At 39.7% G+C, this 16,785-nt stretch overlaps 1 protein-coding gene across 1 annotated transcript in view; it reads left to right on the top strand.

The window, feature by feature from the left end:
* The window catches only part of ROBO1 (roundabout guidance receptor 1), a 684,115-nt gene extending 667,855 nt beyond the window's left edge, over window positions 1-16,260 (top strand). Inside the window, exons 28-32 of the mRNA XM_063393929.1 lie at window positions 1,436-1,845; window positions 3,596-3,748; window positions 11,991-12,299; window positions 13,771-13,970; window positions 14,566-16,260. Of these exons, the coding sequence (XP_063249999.1) occupies window positions 1,436-1,845; window positions 3,596-3,748; window positions 11,991-12,299; window positions 13,771-13,970; window positions 14,566-14,580 (1,087 nt within the window). The 3' untranslated portion in view covers window positions 14,581-16,260. The remainder of the gene's footprint in view (window positions 1-1,435; window positions 1,846-3,595; window positions 3,749-11,990; window positions 12,300-13,770; window positions 13,971-14,565) is intronic.
* The last annotated feature ends 525 nt before the right edge of the window (window positions 16,261-16,785 follow it).

The following is a 16,785-nucleotide window of genomic DNA, read 5'->3' as shown; positions in this document are numbered from 1 at the left end:
TAATTCTGTATGCCCATGAACCAGCTGCACTCAATTAGCCTGCCCCTAAAAGCTGGCAGACAAACTACCTTTTCAAGAACCCTAACATATTTTGTAACCAGTTGCCTGTCTTCTAATACCAAAACCTAGAGAATAGACAAATATATCATTTGTCACAAGAGCTTTAAATTAGGGCAATAAGACTTTACAGGGCAAGGTCCTAGTCCAAGCAGGTACCGATTCCAGGCAGCGACAGCTTCTGGGATTTGGGAGTGCTGATATAAAATGATTGTTGGATATTTATCCCTAACTGTTCTTCATTCTGTTCAGTACTTAATGCAGCAAGCGAAAAACAGTGATGATGTAGTCCAGGGAGGATCCATTTTGCTCTTGCTATAAAATATTAGATCTTTCCTTGATAACATTTCTTTCCAAAATTAATGTATTTATGTATTCCCGTTTATTATTATTTAAAAAACAACCAAAATTGCATGTCACCTGCACAAAAGAGTCGATTTAACCATGAGAGTCATCATTTCTCAATGAGATAATAAGAGGGCAAAGTTGACAAAGGAAAATTACTGTGAATTTTTTTTCAAAGCAGCCTGCAATAGAAATTCCTGGTGAGCACAGCCAACAGGAGAACCATTACTGCAGAAAGTGTGTTTTCCTGCCAGACAAAATGCAATTAAAGAGCGTGTCTGTGACCCTGTGAAGAACTGTTGACAATGTTGCTACCTGGAACTTCTGAGTGAAGTATTAACTAATCTTGAACATGGATCTGATATGTTATACTTTGCCTTCTTGAGCTGGAGATACCATTACTGGCAAATTAAGATCAAAATTAGTTAACCTATACATCTTGGTACCCCTGAGGCCTAGAACTAACACTATGGTAGAAAATTCTTTTTATTTTCATCACCTAGATCAATTTTAAAATAATGAAATTGTAATATCTCTTCTCATATCTTTCTGAATCAGCAGGGTGGGTGGAGGGAAGGTAACGTTAATGGAGCAATCCATTTGGATAGATGCATCTGTTGGCATTGATAGTTTTAAGCTATATGTTTACATTTATTTCTTTTGCTTGTACTCTCAAGGGTGTGCAAATAATTTTTTTAATGGCCACATGATCTGGAACCAACTCTTAGCTTAGCTCTACGTGTGTTACTTAGGGAAAATGAACAGCTTTATCATTAAAGTCAGTGATATAGGAACCGTATTAAAAAATCAGATTTCTTTGTGATAGATTTCAAGCTACATAGCCATCAGTTCTGATTTACAGCGAAAGCATAAACTAAAAAAACAAACCTGAGCCTTTCAGATATAAATTAGGTTGATTTAAAAAGGCAGGCCAAGCTTGCTGGGAAATAAAAAAACTATTTTCATCAATCTGCTGTTTCCTCTGACTTTGTTATGTGATTTCAGATCTTCTCACCCTTGTGTTTTTATGCAGACGTCAGCCTGTGAGTCCCCCACCCCCTCCAAGGCCCATCTCCCCACCACACACCTATGGATACATCTCAGGGCCCCTGGTCTCTGACATGGATACTGACGCCCCGGAAGAGGAGGAGGACGAGGCCGACATGGAGGTCGCCAAGATGCAGAACAGGAGGCTCCTTCTGCGTGGCCTGGAGCAGACCCCTGCCTCCAGCGTGGGGGATCTGGAGAGCTCTGTGACAGGGTCCATGATCAACGGCTGGGGCTCGGCCTCCGAGGAGGACAACATCTCCAGCGGGCGCTCCAGCGTCAGCTCCTCCGACGGCTCCTTCTTCACCGACGCCGACTTTGCACAGGCTGTCGCGGCAGCTGCCGAGTACGCCGGGCTCAAGGTAGCCAGAAGGCAAATGCACGAGGCAGCGGGAGGTGAGTCGTCCTCTGCTCCATGGGAGAACCAGAAAAGTGACCATTCTGGAAGGAACCCGCCCACAGGCGCGTTCTGAGCTCCTGTTCTTGCGGTGCTTGGAAGTCAGGAAGAGGCAGAGAAGGAGTTTTGGTGAAACAGTCCAAACATATTGCTGCTCTTCAGTGTCGTTCATAAGTAGTTCCTAGTTCTTTGGTCTCACTGATCATGGACAAACATCAACCCTGCTGGTGGATTTGCACTCAGAACTGAATGGGGGGGGGAAAGGGATTATAGAAGTCTGTCTTTTCCAGTATAAGGCTCCCAGTGTTTTCAGTCACTCTACAAGAGAAGATTTAATCCCTCTCTATTGAAATATCCCAATAAATAGTAAACCTTTAGAGTAATATTGTCCTGCATTAAGATTTTTTAAATTATTTTTTCTTCTTTTTTTAAATTTCATTTATTTATTTATTTTTGAGGAATTCTGATCAGGCTTTTACTGTTGTATTATTGGGATGAACTGGCTTTGTGTTGGTTTCATATTTTGATAGCTGTTATGAGTTGCATTTGAAACTATAGATTATGCATATGCAGCAGGGCCTTATGCATATGTTTGTGTTTCCACTTTTCCTTTCTCCTGGAACACCACCGAGCAGCTAAAACATGATATTTGAAATATTTCAGTTTTTACAACATACTGGATACTAGTAGCACTGGATGTATACAGGTAATCAGTACTAGGCCAAACGGATATTGTTATACTTCATCTAAGAAAAAAGAATACAGCAGGCTGGTTTCAGGGATGCAGGTTTCAGGCAGTTCCATGAATGTTTTGACAATCAATCCTATTAAACTGCCAGACCTGGATAAGAGGTACTCTGTCACAACTGTGTCCACCCTGACTCCACAGATTTTCAACCTTCCTCCCACTTCTGACATCCTCTCCCAGTTAACAGTCCTTTGTTTCATTTCAACACAGCTGTTCATCATGAAGAGTGAGAGGGGAGGTAATTTAGTAATTCTGGATGAAATCCTGACCAATTGAAGTAGGTGGCAAAACTCCCATTCATACCCACAGGGCCAGGATTTTATCCATTTTGTACAAATAAATTCCTATAAATACGTGTAGAGATTTATATATTTAGAACAGGTCTTTTTACATCCAGTTGCTAATATTTTTGCAGCAGTTAAGTTCATGTTATGCAATGATTTCTATATACTGGTATTACGTGTGCCTGACTGCACGTCCTATAAACGTGACACTCCTTATCTGCAAATAATCTGTGATAAAGTGCCAGCCATCCAGCCTCGATGCATTCCTGAAAATTCACTCAGAGTGGCAGAGGGGGCTTCTGTACCCGAGACCTGCTGGTCACTTGCTCTGCTTATGGCAGGGATAAACCTCGTATGGCCCAAGCCAGGGGAGGGGAAGCCTGAAAGGGAAACATTCCACTCTTTCCAGAAACTGGCTGGGTGTGAATCCTGCTTGTGCTTGCCTGCTGATGGGTTTGGTGCTCCTGGGGCAGGAGCTACCAGCTACCAAGCAGCTGGATAATTTCTGTGCAACCGAGCCAGCCTGCCTAATGATAGGATAGCAAATGCTTCGATTTAGTTACAGCTCATTCTAAAACTGGATGCGCTTTACTATTGTTCCAACAGTGTATTTTTAGGTTTTGTAAAGCTAGAGCATTCTGGTGTGAAAAGAGAAAGTACGAAAAGTCTCATTTTAGGTAAGAGAAGTAATTGCTGTTGTTGTGTAACCATTTGCAGGCCGTAGACATTTCCATGCATCACACTGTCCCAGACCCACCAGCCCTGTATCTACCGACAGCAACATGAGTGCTGCTGTAATACAGAAGGTCCGACCTGCCAAAAAGCAAAAACACCAGCCAGGACATCTGCGCAGAGAAGTCTACACAGATGGTGAGTCCACTGAAACGGGTGAAAGCCTCGGTGAACCTCTCTGAGTGTGCATTCAGTGCGTGTGCGTGAAATTCTTCCACAGAGATAAACGCTGTGTTTCAGGATTCGGTGATTTGCGTTTCCTGTTGCTAAACACGCCAAACAGTTTAATCATTTTGGATGCCAGAGTTCCTTAATACTGTACATTGGTGCTTCCCCTCCAGAGCCTTGCACCTGTTTTCTATGGTGTCCTAATCGGCTAATTACCGTCATTATTTAAGAGCCCAGATAGCTGAAATAGTACAGTCATTGAGAATAATGCGTGGTTAGGATTAAAATCTTCACTCACGTGACTGACTATTAAAACCTTCAGAATGTGTCTTTTCCTGGAAAAAAAAAAAGGAAAACAATTCACCACTCAAATGGTGGACAGCACAAATCAGTGAGTCCTGACCACAGCATTGTTGCAAGCGGTTACTTTGTGAGTGAAAGCAAAATCTAATCATCTTCTCTCGTGCCTTCACACACAATATCAACTCTAGCTGAAAAGGTAGTGCTTGTATTCTCTTGGGGGTGTAGGATGATAATGCAAACATTGTGATGTTGTCTAGAGAGAGCCTTTAATGAAAATGCCTCAGGTGGTGCAGCTTTTATTAAAGCACTGCCTTCCAGTTGTATAAAACAATCCGTGGGCTTTGTTGGAAAATTCATGTAAGATAAATTCCCCAAGACTTAACCCATCTTGTCAAGTTTGCTGAATTTGCTAACAGGAGGGAGACGTGGGGGAAGGGGAGGGGAGGGAAGGGAAAAGGAAAGAAGGGCAGAGCTCCCCACCTCCTGCTTCTCTGCAACAACAATCTGATTAGGACTTTCATTACCAGCCTGGAATTTTTCAAAGAGGGGCATCATTTGCCATTATCATATGAAAGGCTAATATTATAGATCCTTATCCAGGGTTACAAGAAGGGAGTTTTGAACCACTTCTCCTTGTGATTCCTGCCACTTGACGAAAAAATTTAATACAAAGCTCAAAGCACGACGAGCAGAAGTAATTTAGCAATGAGTGGTTGTCCGTGCTATTATCTGTACTTTATTCTGAGTATTTTCTCTCAGTGGCATCTATCTGATATTAGGCTGCGTTAAATGCTGGCATGACACAGTGCACCTGGGCCTCTTGGCTTGTGCCCAGGCCCCTTCTGTCAGCAAAACTGAGCTGCTGGAATATTATCTGATTTCAAGAGGTTATTACAGTGGTTTTGTGCATGTTTGCTTCTGTGAAAGGACAACACAAGGTGTAAATCCCAAAACTGTACCAGAAATGTTTATGAGACTCTTGTAATGCTGTTTCACAGGATTTTATTGACATTTTATCGGCTTTTGTTCTCTCCAAGAGAATGCCTTAACTGAATAATTGGCAGAGCATCAAGCCACAATACAAACACAATGGCTAGGACATCAGAAATAAATAAATAAAGGTGTTTTATGTGGCCATTTGCCTCTAACACGGGGATAAATAAGAGATGGGCCTGTGTTTGATGACAGGTTTTTGTGAAAGCAGTTATACAGGCGTAAATCATAGAGCCATTGTCATTAGATATTGCAATATAGATTTGACAATGATGATCAATATTTGTTTTGTGTTATGTAGCACCTGCTTACTTCAGCATATTTTCTAATTAGGTAAGAGTTTCCCCTATCCTCTTTATAGTGCAATACAGTGTGGTCATTCAAGGAATAGCAAATTATGGCTTTAGTTCCTGCAGATCTAATAAAATCCAGTTCAAAGGCTGAAGGACTTGTTTGGTTTTGTAAATTTTTTTAATTATTATTTTTCCCCTTGGTCTATTTGCATAAGAATATTTGGAACCTTCCTATAGATTATAACCATTCACTTTAATAGCCACATCTAGCATATTGTGACCCTTTAGAATTAGCTATAAAATAACATGTACTAATTGTTTTCCTCAGGTGGAGAAAAGTGGTATGGATGCATGCATGAAACATTTAAGCACAATTGACCTTTCTGAGATATACTTAGATTCTTATACTGGCTTGATGACTATTATTTATCTTTTTTATAAAGGAATGCCTGATACAGAATTACTTTTTTTTTCCTCATAATGAGTGAACATATATATGTTTGTAGTAGTGGGGGAATAAAAATCAGAAGCATTAAATAAATACTAAAAAGAGAAAAATATATTCCTTCATTATTTTCTCAGCCTCTAAAATGGAATATTTAAGAATTGCATACAAAGAATTTTCTATTGTTCCCAAATTACCTGAATTAGTACTTGCTAATACTTCTATGAAATACAAGTGTAATGAAGAATTTAAATGATTAGTTGACAGGAAGGCTATAAAAATAAATTAAAGATTTTCATGAATAGTTGAAAATGCCAGGAGTATTATCAACAGCAATATATATGTCTTTAAAAATTCTCTGTTTGATTTTCTTCATACAGACAAAACTGTGAAAGTGGTTGGTCTCTCCGAAAGTGTGTTTGTTACTACTGTAGCAATAAAAGTCCTACAACTACTTATTTTTAAATAGAGTGCTGATTTAGTCTGAATTGTCCAAATAGTAACAATTTTGCATTTTCTGTGAGCATTAGTTGAAGTCAGTTGCTACTTTGTGTGGGATGGGATTTCAGCTCACTTGTTTTGTTCCTTGACAGTCATCCAGGCAGTGAAATGTTCTTCATATTTGTGGCTAAAAATCTTTGCTCAGTAGGTGGTAAGGATTAAAATGTATGAATTTTTAATTGCTCTTCATCTAGCCTTTTAGGAGAGTTTACTAAGAATGCATTACAAGAACCAACTAGCAGATGTACCCTCCTTCTCAACCTTGACTGACCTACTTACATATTTAATTTAGAAAACCAGACCTTAAAAGAATATGTTTGTCTTTTCTAAAAAGTTATGTGGGAGACTCTGTTCTGAACTGTCTTGAATTGATTTATCAGTTGTTATAAACCCTAGAATTGTAAGCTTTTATATAAAAAGGATAAAAGTACTTTGCCATTGTTCTGATTCAGTAGGTCTTAAAATAGAAATTGTGCCTTTGACAGTTCACATGAGATTTTAAATCCTGATTCTTCTTTAAATCTCTGAGTGAGAAAAAATACTAAACAGTTCTGCAACTAACTGGCTGAGACTGTAACTGAGTTATTTAGCTGTGTTACCAATGACACGATGTCAGGGCAGCTGAATTTCTCACAAAAGGCTGTTGAACATCTGCCAAATATTCCTCGAATTTTCACTTGGAAATGTTAAGCCTTTATTCATGCCAACACCATTTGTATTTTTGTCTCCCTCTGCCTGTGCAGTACAAAAAAATCTGGATGAAGCAAATTTTAGCATGGTACAAAATAAGTAGGAATGCATTTCTTACTCTGCTAAAAATCACCTTGTTATTAAATTACACTATTTTTCAGATGCTTGCCCTCTTCTCAGTCCTTACTTCTGAGTCCATTATGAGACATTTTGTAAATAATGATTTTTTTTTACTTGAGGGAGGTTTTGTGAAGTGAAAATTGTTTTGATAATTGTGCAAATGTACATAAAAGCAAAGGAAAAAAAAGGCCACAGCTTTTATACATCAGACTGGGTATTGCTGTATTAATTTATTCATCCAATTATTGTGTGAGCCATGTTTCTTGAGGGACAAAGCACAAAAAAAACTTCAGTACATGAATAATAGCTCAGATTATGATGTGTCTGGAAACCTCAAATGCTGTCTAAGGTTTTTTTCAAGTCAGGAACAATCCTGAGATTTGCATACCGGCATGAACATGCAATAGACTAAAAATTCACTTTATATCTTAGAGAATGGTGGAGTGGCTTAGGTTGGAAGGAACTCAAAGGTTATCTGGCTCTAATCCCCCTGCCATGGCCAGGGACACCTTACTAGACCAGGTTGCTCAGAGCCCCATCCAGCCTTGCCTTGAACACTTCCAGGGGTCTTCTGCAGTATTGCATCAAATCTATAACTGCTGTTTCCTTCAAGGTATGACTGCAAAATCTGCAGCTTGATAGAGTTTAAAAGAGAAAGTTGCCCACTGGAGCCTAATACCCTCATTGGTCACTACTTACAATTAATCTTTTTGGGCTTATTTGTGATCTTTCCACTTAAGTGTTAAAACTAATTTAGCAGATTATTTTTTCTCAATACTCTTTTGCTTATGCCGTGGTTCCTGTGTGTGTTCTCATTTAGAAAATTATCATCTCTTCTTTCAAAAGACACCTATTGAAGGTTTCTCCTGTAGGCTGGGCTATGAAATGGCATCCATTAATTGTTTGGGTTACATGGGAAGCAGGATAACAGTAATACATGAACATGAATGAAACATGTGAGCACAGCTGACCTTTAACAAATGCTTCTGAGTTCTTTCTATTGGTTTGATGTTGCTTTGTGATTTATTTTTTATTCCTTACAATGGAAGCGTCCACTTTGCTTTTAATAAGAAGTGTGCCAGTTTGTACTCGAGGAGGCAGATTGAATCTGGATTTTCTCTGTGATCTGAGCTGTTAAAATAAATACCACAGGAGTGTAATAGTGTTGACCTCTGAAAGGGATTTTTTTCCCTTCTGTTAAGGATTCTTCTCAGTCAGAACTACTGTGTTATAATGAAGATTTTTGTAGTTTCCCTGCAGGTTGCAAAAATGTTCTTGAAAGCGAATATCACTTTTCTTTAGTTATTACTGTATCATAGAGCTGCTGCCAGTTTATGACACTTTTTATATCAATGCATCTTCCCTTTCCATAGTCGAGATTCAACACCACTTTATTCATTGTCCTGTGTAGCTGGATGGGATTCTTGAACAAAGTGGTTTGTTCCAAGCTGTATTTTATGGGCTACAGGAATGTTCCCTGCCTTCAATATTCATTCATCCAGTGCACTGCCATGCCACATCTGCTGGACACTGGCTCCAAGGGTGCCTGAAAAGACTGGTGTTGGATATCTACACTCCCTTTGCACCAGCAGGTTCAATAAGGGGCTATTCAGTGCTTTATTATAGAGAAAATGAGTGGAACATGTGAGGCACAAGATATTGCATTGTCCTGGTTTCAGCTGGGTAGAGTTATTTTCTTCTCAGCAGCTGTTACAGTGCTTTGTTTTGGACAGGAATGAGAATGGTGTTGATGATGGTTTTTTACTAAGTCGTGTCTATCCTAAGTCAAAGACTTTTGTTCCTGTGTTATGCTCTATCAAGTGAAGAGATGCACAGAAGAAACTTGGAGGGAGCATAGCTGGGACCAGACTGACCCAAGGGACATTCCACACCCTGGAACATCATGTCCAGTACATAAACTGGGGATTTACCCAGAAGGGCCCATCCGGGTTCAGGAAGGAGGTCTAGCATTGGTCAGTGGGTGGTGACCAAATTGGGTGGCCAGTGGGTGGTGAGCAATCACATTGTGCATCACTTATTGTTTTCCCTTATTATTATTATCATTATTATTATTATTTCCATTATTGTATTATTTTACATTTATTTTCAAAATTTAAACTGTTCTTAGCTCAACATACAAGTTTTACTTTGATTCTCTCACCCCAGTGAGAGAAGAGAGGTGGAAGGTTGAGCGAGTGGCTGAAAGGAATTTCGTCTCCAACTGGGCTTAAAACCATGAGAGTCCTTTTTGGTGCCCAACACGCACCCCAAAGGACTGAGATAAGGACAAATCCGACCAGAGTGTGTTAAAAGAAAAGCATCTGTGGTTCCAGAAGCCTACATTTCCGAGTTTGAGTATCTTCATCCACTTCTGAATTAGTGTGTCCTCTTCTGAGGGAAGACATACTGTGAGAAGGTTTTCCTCAAGAAGGAAAGTATTGTTGGAATCTCCACAGGCTAATTCAGAGTTTATTTTTTAAACCTTGTCCAGGTTCTATAATTGCTAACAGTGTTCTGTGAGGGATGGGGTCCATTTTCAGCCATGCTTTGGAAGAATGGTTCTTGTGCCCAGTATTAACTTTAGTCTGGATTGGCATGGTTTTATGCACTGGGGTTTCAAGGAGCATATTATACAAAACTCTGAGGTCTTAGGCAGACTTCACATGAATTTTCACATGACTGCTGAGGTGTAAGAGGTTATATATTTCTTCAGAATGTGACTTTCTGCAGGTGTAGATTCCTAAGATCACATGGCTTTGGATCTTGGTGATCCAGAAATTCAAATTTGCATCTGCAGGGCTGGGCAGCCCTGTGGAAGTAGTTTGGTTTGCTCTTTGGTGGCAGGACCTCACATCTTTAGAAGAGGTAGTCTGAGTGCTTCTCTGATGGCTGGAATTACAGACTTTCACTACTGAGGCTGTGTACTGAATGGAGGTTACCTCTAAACCATGTTAGTGCAACATAACTGATTCTGTGCTTTCTTACCAAGAATGTTGTAGAGCTTGGTGATGTGACTGCTTTCTTGTGAGCCTGTGCCCAGCCACTCTCTGGGTGAAGAACCTTTTCCTGATATCCAGTCGAAACCTCCCCTTCATTTTGATTCAGCCACTTAGTTTATCCAAGCTTACATTATGCCTTTTTAGGCTTTGAAAATGACAGTCCTTTTTCTTAAAAGATATCTGCAAATAATGACTGTTAAGTAGATACTCAAAAAATTAAGTCTCAAGTCAAGTGTTTACCTTTAGCTCCTCTCCAAAACTGCTGAAATTCAAAAAACAAACTACCCTGATAGGATGTTTTGTTTGTTTGCTTTGTTTGTTGTGTTTCTTTTTCACCAAGACAGTGCAGTTATTACCGCAGGATATAATTTCCCTGAAGTGTGTCCAGCCTTATGAACCATACTTGTTCATATCTTTCTCAACAGTCCAGCCCAGCCAATTGATAAAATTTCCAGTCTTGTTTAAGACTGGTCAAGAATAATTCCAAGAGATGTCACCAGGTGAATGTGGTGGATGGTTCCCAGTAAGCTTACACAAAGCACTGAATTCTGCATTGCTTCATCTTTCCACAGGGCTGGATCAAGTCACTCGTGCTTTGTGTCACTGGAAAACCTCTCAAAAATGTCTGGCATCTGCCATATCTGAACTTACATGTAAATATTAGATACCTACCTTTTCTTACTCAGGAGTACTGCCTTTACTTTTGCCCCAGTTTGGGTAAATTTCAGTTGAAACATTCTGTTGAATAGACTAAGAGTTAGCTGTATATGTAGTGATGGTGTTTGAAAAACACAGCTGCTCCCTGATTTTTGTGGAAAACACACTATTAAAAAATGCTGAGGTTACAATTTTAATAGTGAAGCGTTTCTTTCTAGCAATTTTACTTGAGAAGATTGATCTCATCTCACTTTTTTGAACCTGTTGGTCTCTTATATCCATATGAATTGTGGTTATAGCTTTATTGTGAACTGCTTTTGTATTGCCCCTTCCTTGCTTGACTCCTGTATTTTTTCTTCACACTGGTGTTCCACAGAGCAATGTTGTATCCTGATGAACATTTTACATATTCTAGGTTTATGTCCTAATGCAAGAATAGAAAAATATAACAAAGAAAATGATGTGTGTGCTTTAAAAATAGTATTTTAAAATGTTCGGAATTTTGGAACCCCTCAAGCGGTGCTGATTTAAAGAGTCAAATCCAGAAGTCTTTGTGTGTGTTTTCTTCTTTTTATTGTTTTTTTTTTCTGAGAGCTTATAACTTCATTGACTGATTGTTGGGTTTTTTTTTTTAATATGTCATGACATATTAAAGGCACAGACATCAAGGATATGTGTGTTATTTTAACCTACTATTTTTAAATAAGAGTGCAATAATGCAGTAGTTTATGTTACATATGTCAGCAGTGCATCTAATACATGTTCTTACATCCCAGCCTGTTTGCTGTAATGCTCACTACACTGAAGAACTTGAGCAATTGCAGCACAAGCCGCCGTGTTCTTGAATGGACTTAATAAACAATTACAAATATCAGGAAGGATATGTTATCATCCTTAACACTTTGTTGATATCCATAACTGATGTGCTAGCATCCAAGTGCCTGCAGTTTATTGCTGTTTATTGTAACAGTTTTTAGGAAAATATTGTGATTTGAAAAGGCAGGGAGAGGTCATCCTTTGTGTTTTGAAGCTCAAGCTTTTGGAAAATTACCCATCAGCAGTTCCAACAGTAACAAAATACTTTTTGGGGTGGAGAGAGGAGGGCAGAAGGTAAACAGGGGCGTCTGTTTCTTCAGGCCTAGTCAAATATTATTTCTTCATTTGGCCGGCCAGTGATGCCATGGTAATGACTGTTCTCTCTCCCTGCACAGACCTGCCGCCTCCCCCTGTGCCCCCGCCAGCCGTCAAATCCCCGACGGCGCAGTCCAAGGCGCAGCTGGAGGTGCGCCCGGTGATGCTGCCCAAGCTCTCCTCCGCGGACGGCAGGACGGACAGATCCACGGACAGGAAGGCAGCGGGCTACAAGGGCAGGGACGGGGCGGAGGGCAGGCAGCACCCCGACGTGCGGACGGGCGCGGGGGAGCGCAGGGAGCCCCCGGAGCAGCAGGGCGATGGCAAGGCGCGAGCCAGCAAAGCACCGAAACGGGACGGCGCACCAGCAAAAAGTCATCTTCTCCAAGGTGCTCCTGCCTGCCTGCCTGCCTGCCTGCCTGCCTGCCCAGGGTCTGCTGGAGGGCTGGGCCTGCCTGCCCGGGGTCTGCTGGAGGGCTGGGCCTGCCTGCCCGGGGTCTGCTGGAGGGCTGGGCCTGCCTGCCCGGGGTCTGCTGGAGGGCTGGGGGCTTTGCAGGCTGGCGCTGTGGAATTAGAGCCGCTGCTTGTCATAGCTGTAGCGTTAGCGTGGGTCACACTGCAGGATCTTGTCAGGGGAAAACAAGCCTATTACAAGCTTACAAAATGTTCTCTTCGTATTTTGCTGCCCTTAGACACATCATGTATTACAGCTAAAAAAGAAATATTCCTTAAAAGTTACAAGAATCAGTATCTCTGCTCCTACCTTACACTTGTAGTCTACTTATATTTAATGTACCTAAATATAATCTGATTTGTAAGCAGACTGAGTGAAGTCAGACAGTAGATCTGTTAGTCAGAAACTTAACTTTCCAACCATTTGGCCCATTTGGTAAGCATTTGGCCCATTTTGCCAATTTGTAGAGGACAAAAAGGCCAGAATATTACCTAGTCTTGTTTCAAGAGTAAGAAAGCACTACTAGTTGTGGCTTAATTATAAATTAATTAACCAACTACATATATAGATATATATATGTATAACTAATTATAAATTAATATAACTAGCCACAATATAGTTATATATTAGGTATTTTATATATATAATATTTATTATAGTTTATAGATATTATATATAATATAAATACTAACTACAATATGCTGGAACACATAGCATTATATGAGCCAGACCTGATCAAAGAAATCTCTTAGATGTGGAAAGTGGTAAGTTTACTAATTAATGGAACATGCCAAGAGTTCACCAGGAGCTCAGACTGATAAAAATGCCTGGTGCTTTCTACCTACACGTATTTAGAGATTACATCAGGCATGTTTGGGTATTAAGTTGATTAGGTGGGCACATGAATAAAAGTTTGATTACAGTGCATTGCTGTAGAGAAAAGTTATAAGAATGCTACCATAGAGGAAGGTGGTGAAATATTAAAGCGTGGCCACTGATTGTGTCTCAAATTCAGCCTGAGGAATTCAAGGTCCAGTATTTAGATGGAATGAGTTCCTTGGATCTTACATGTATTCTCACTTCCTCCTACTCTGTCATACTGAATATGTACTACAAGGGGTGGGGTGTTTTTCATTTTCCTGTAGAACATGGACCAGGGATCCTAAATTGAAATGAAATGGACACTAATCATAATTTAGTTTTTCTGTAGTGAACATTACAATGTAAAGACTATAAATTTCCTTGAGAAAGCTTCAATAATGCTGCTAAGGAAGCAGCATATTAAACGTTCTTGTCATGCAAACATCCTGAGAATCATAAAAAGTAAATCAACTGCATGCAGAAATTTTAGGTCCACAGTATCTCTGGGCTTGTAAAAATAATAACATATTCATTTAATTCTACAGAGGACATCCTGCCATATTCCAGACCAACGTTTCCAACATCAAATAATCCTAGAGATCCCAGCTCCTCCAGCTCCATGTCGTCAAGAGGGTCAGGAGGCAGACAGAGGGCAGATCAAGCAAATCTAGCCCGAAGGAATGTTGCAGAAATGCAGGTACTGGGAGCCTATGAACAAGGAGAAGAGGAAGAAGAAGAGATGGAGGTAACTGCAGTTGTAATACTGAAGATGACTGCAAGAAAGATGTTTTTGTTTTTAGACAGATGCCAGGAAAAAGCACTTTTGAACCAGAAATATTTCTGTTCAGGAAAATTAGTGCATTTGTCCATTAATGTCACACCCAATCCAACTAAACAAAGTAGGAATGTGTCAAAACAAAAAACAAATCATATATAGTATAATGTAATTGTGAGCACACTAAAGCTTATGGAACAAAACTTGCAGAAATACAATATTTTGAACAGCGCTTTACCCAGATTGTTTTAAAACTGAAAAAAAAGAACTAGAGCATCTAAGAACACCATAACATTGCCTTTCACACCTTTTGTTGGTTTATCATTCTAGATTTTATCAGATATTCAGATAAAAACCTTTTTATTTACTTTTTCTACCTAATGATACTGATTCAATTCAAATACTGATTGTAGAAAGGGTGGTCAGCATACAGTCACACTGCTGTGCATAATTTAAAGTAGTAACTTTCATTCAAACATAGCAAATCTTGAAGAAGTATGTAAAACAAATTTTAAATAATAAAGGTTAACATGTAGTAATTTATATCCTCTTTTTTTTAATACAGGAAACAGAAAGCTGAAGACGACGACATGTACTGTAACAGGCTTTTAAAATCTAATCAGAAAAAAAAAATAAATCACTTAAGATGCCTCAAGTCTGATGATGTTTGACGCCAGAAATAATATTCAGTGCAATCAGAGTGTACAATTTTTCCTTTTTCCTCATGCCATCAGAATGCTAGTTTTTATTTTACTCTTTCTTTGTAAACCCTCCTCACTAGGAACGGCCCTCGCCTATTCCGTAGCGCCGAGCGCGTCACCTTTGCTGCCCGGGGAGGCAGGGAGGCTGCTCTCCGAGGTGCTTGGGCCAGCTGCTGCTCCAGGATGAGAACAGAAGGGAATTCCAGGGCCTGGGATTGCAGGGTTTGTCCCCAGCGAGGCGGTGCTCAGGGCACTGCCAGCTCACGGGTCGATGGCACCGCTGTGTCCCCGGCGGTGATCAGAGACCGCCCCAGCGTGATCGTGGTGCAGAGCATCCTTTGGGTCTGGGGCTTTCACTGTGCTCTGCAGGCACTGCAAATGGTACCTTGCAGCTTTAACACAGACTGTGCGTCCTGTGTTCTGCCAGTCTCCTGCTAACCTTTTGCAGATGATACAGTTTGACAAATGAAAGTAAAATTAATTTGGGACAAGATGGCTCTTATTGTAAATATGTACTCATTTTAAACCCCTGTGGTACTTTGATTTGTCTTTCCATTTTCATCATTAAATACATTCTTATTAAAAATGTCCTTTGGGATAGGCAGGGGGTAAGCCAATGTGATTGCTGTTTGCCTAATCATAGCATGAGCAAGTTTATCTGAAACTTTTCTCTAATTTTCAGCTTCAACACTGCTTATGAAAAGGAAATCAATGGACATTTTTAATAATGATTAGGTAATATCATCAACTGCTACTGGCCCAAATCTCAGACCTCTACTTGTGTCAATTCACCTTAAAGAAGTGCCACTTAAAGAAGTTTTGTTTGATCTTGGCAATGAATTTTTTTGTAATGCACTGCTTATCTTTTTTTTTTTTTTGGTTTTAAAAGCACAATCACTAAACTTTGTTTGTAAACCATTGTAACTATTAACCTTTTTTTTGTCTTATTGAAAATGTTAAGCATTTGTTTGGGATATTTTTCATCTTTTTGTTAAGGCTCTATGTTTGTATTTGGAATATTTGAATGATGACAGATGGTAAAGTAACAAACGTTAAATGTGGGCCATAATCAAAACACTTCTCACTTTTCCTGGACTTACAGAAAATGACCAGTTTTTCTGTGGCCTCTCTCAACATTGGGTTATCATTAAAGCTGAAATAGAGGCATTAGTTGCATTGAATTTGCCAAATGATGTCCTCTGTCTGTAGATTTTTTGATCTTTTTTGTAACTATAAAATTTCTCTGTCATTGGTGCTAATGGAAAAATGTGTGTTTGTTTATTGACAACTATCAGGACTAGCCCCAATGGAAAAAAAAAAAAAAAGAAAAAAAATGTTTTGGTGTTTACCGAGGACTGAAATTTTTCATTTAGCTAATTTTTAAAGAAAGGTTCCATAGAAAGGGTGTGCAGTACTAAAGGAAAAATCCATGTGATTAATGTTTTCATTATGTTCATGTAAGAAACCTCATATTTTAGCCATAATTTTGCATACTGAGGATCCAATAATCAGAAAAGTAATTTTTGTCACATTATTTATTAAAAATGTTCTCAAATACATTACCTTTCCTGCGTAGTTTCTTGTGTTCCCTGAAGCATAATTTTAGGGGCAACTCCAATCTTATTTCTGCTGGCAGGAGTCAGGATCTGTTCCACTGAAGTCATGCAGCTACAGTAGCATGAGCAAAGTGGGAGAGCTGGATGCAGCCTAGGATTTTACATAATTACAGCTGATTGCCCTAAAGATCTGATTTTGGGACACTTCATGGACTGTGATAATGAAAACTTCTCTCAGCCTGCCAATTTCCAGAGAGAGCTGATGAAGAAAATCTGTACCAACAAAAGCATTCACCTCGGGGGTGAGGCACATTGGCCACAAAGGAAGTAGGATCCAAATAAGTGAAGAGAATGAGTGTTACGAGTTGATGTTTGTAGGGACCTGCACAAATGCAAGTTTCCTTTCCTGCCTGCTGTCCTGTGCTGTAGCCATTCTGTGGTTGGCAGAGCCCTGCTGTGGGTCATGGTGAGTAGGTGATGGCCCCTTTTCCACTCTTGTATTTTCATAAGCCTGTAATCACACTGATC

This window comes from Prinia subflava, chromosome 3, assembly GCF_021018805.1.
Source record: "Prinia subflava isolate CZ2003 ecotype Zambia chromosome 3, Cam_Psub_1.2, whole genome shotgun sequence".
In the NCBI taxonomy this organism is placed as follows: domain Eukaryota; kingdom Metazoa; phylum Chordata; class Aves; order Passeriformes; family Cisticolidae; genus Prinia; species Prinia subflava.
This window is presented reverse-complemented; position numbering and strand designations above follow the sequence as displayed.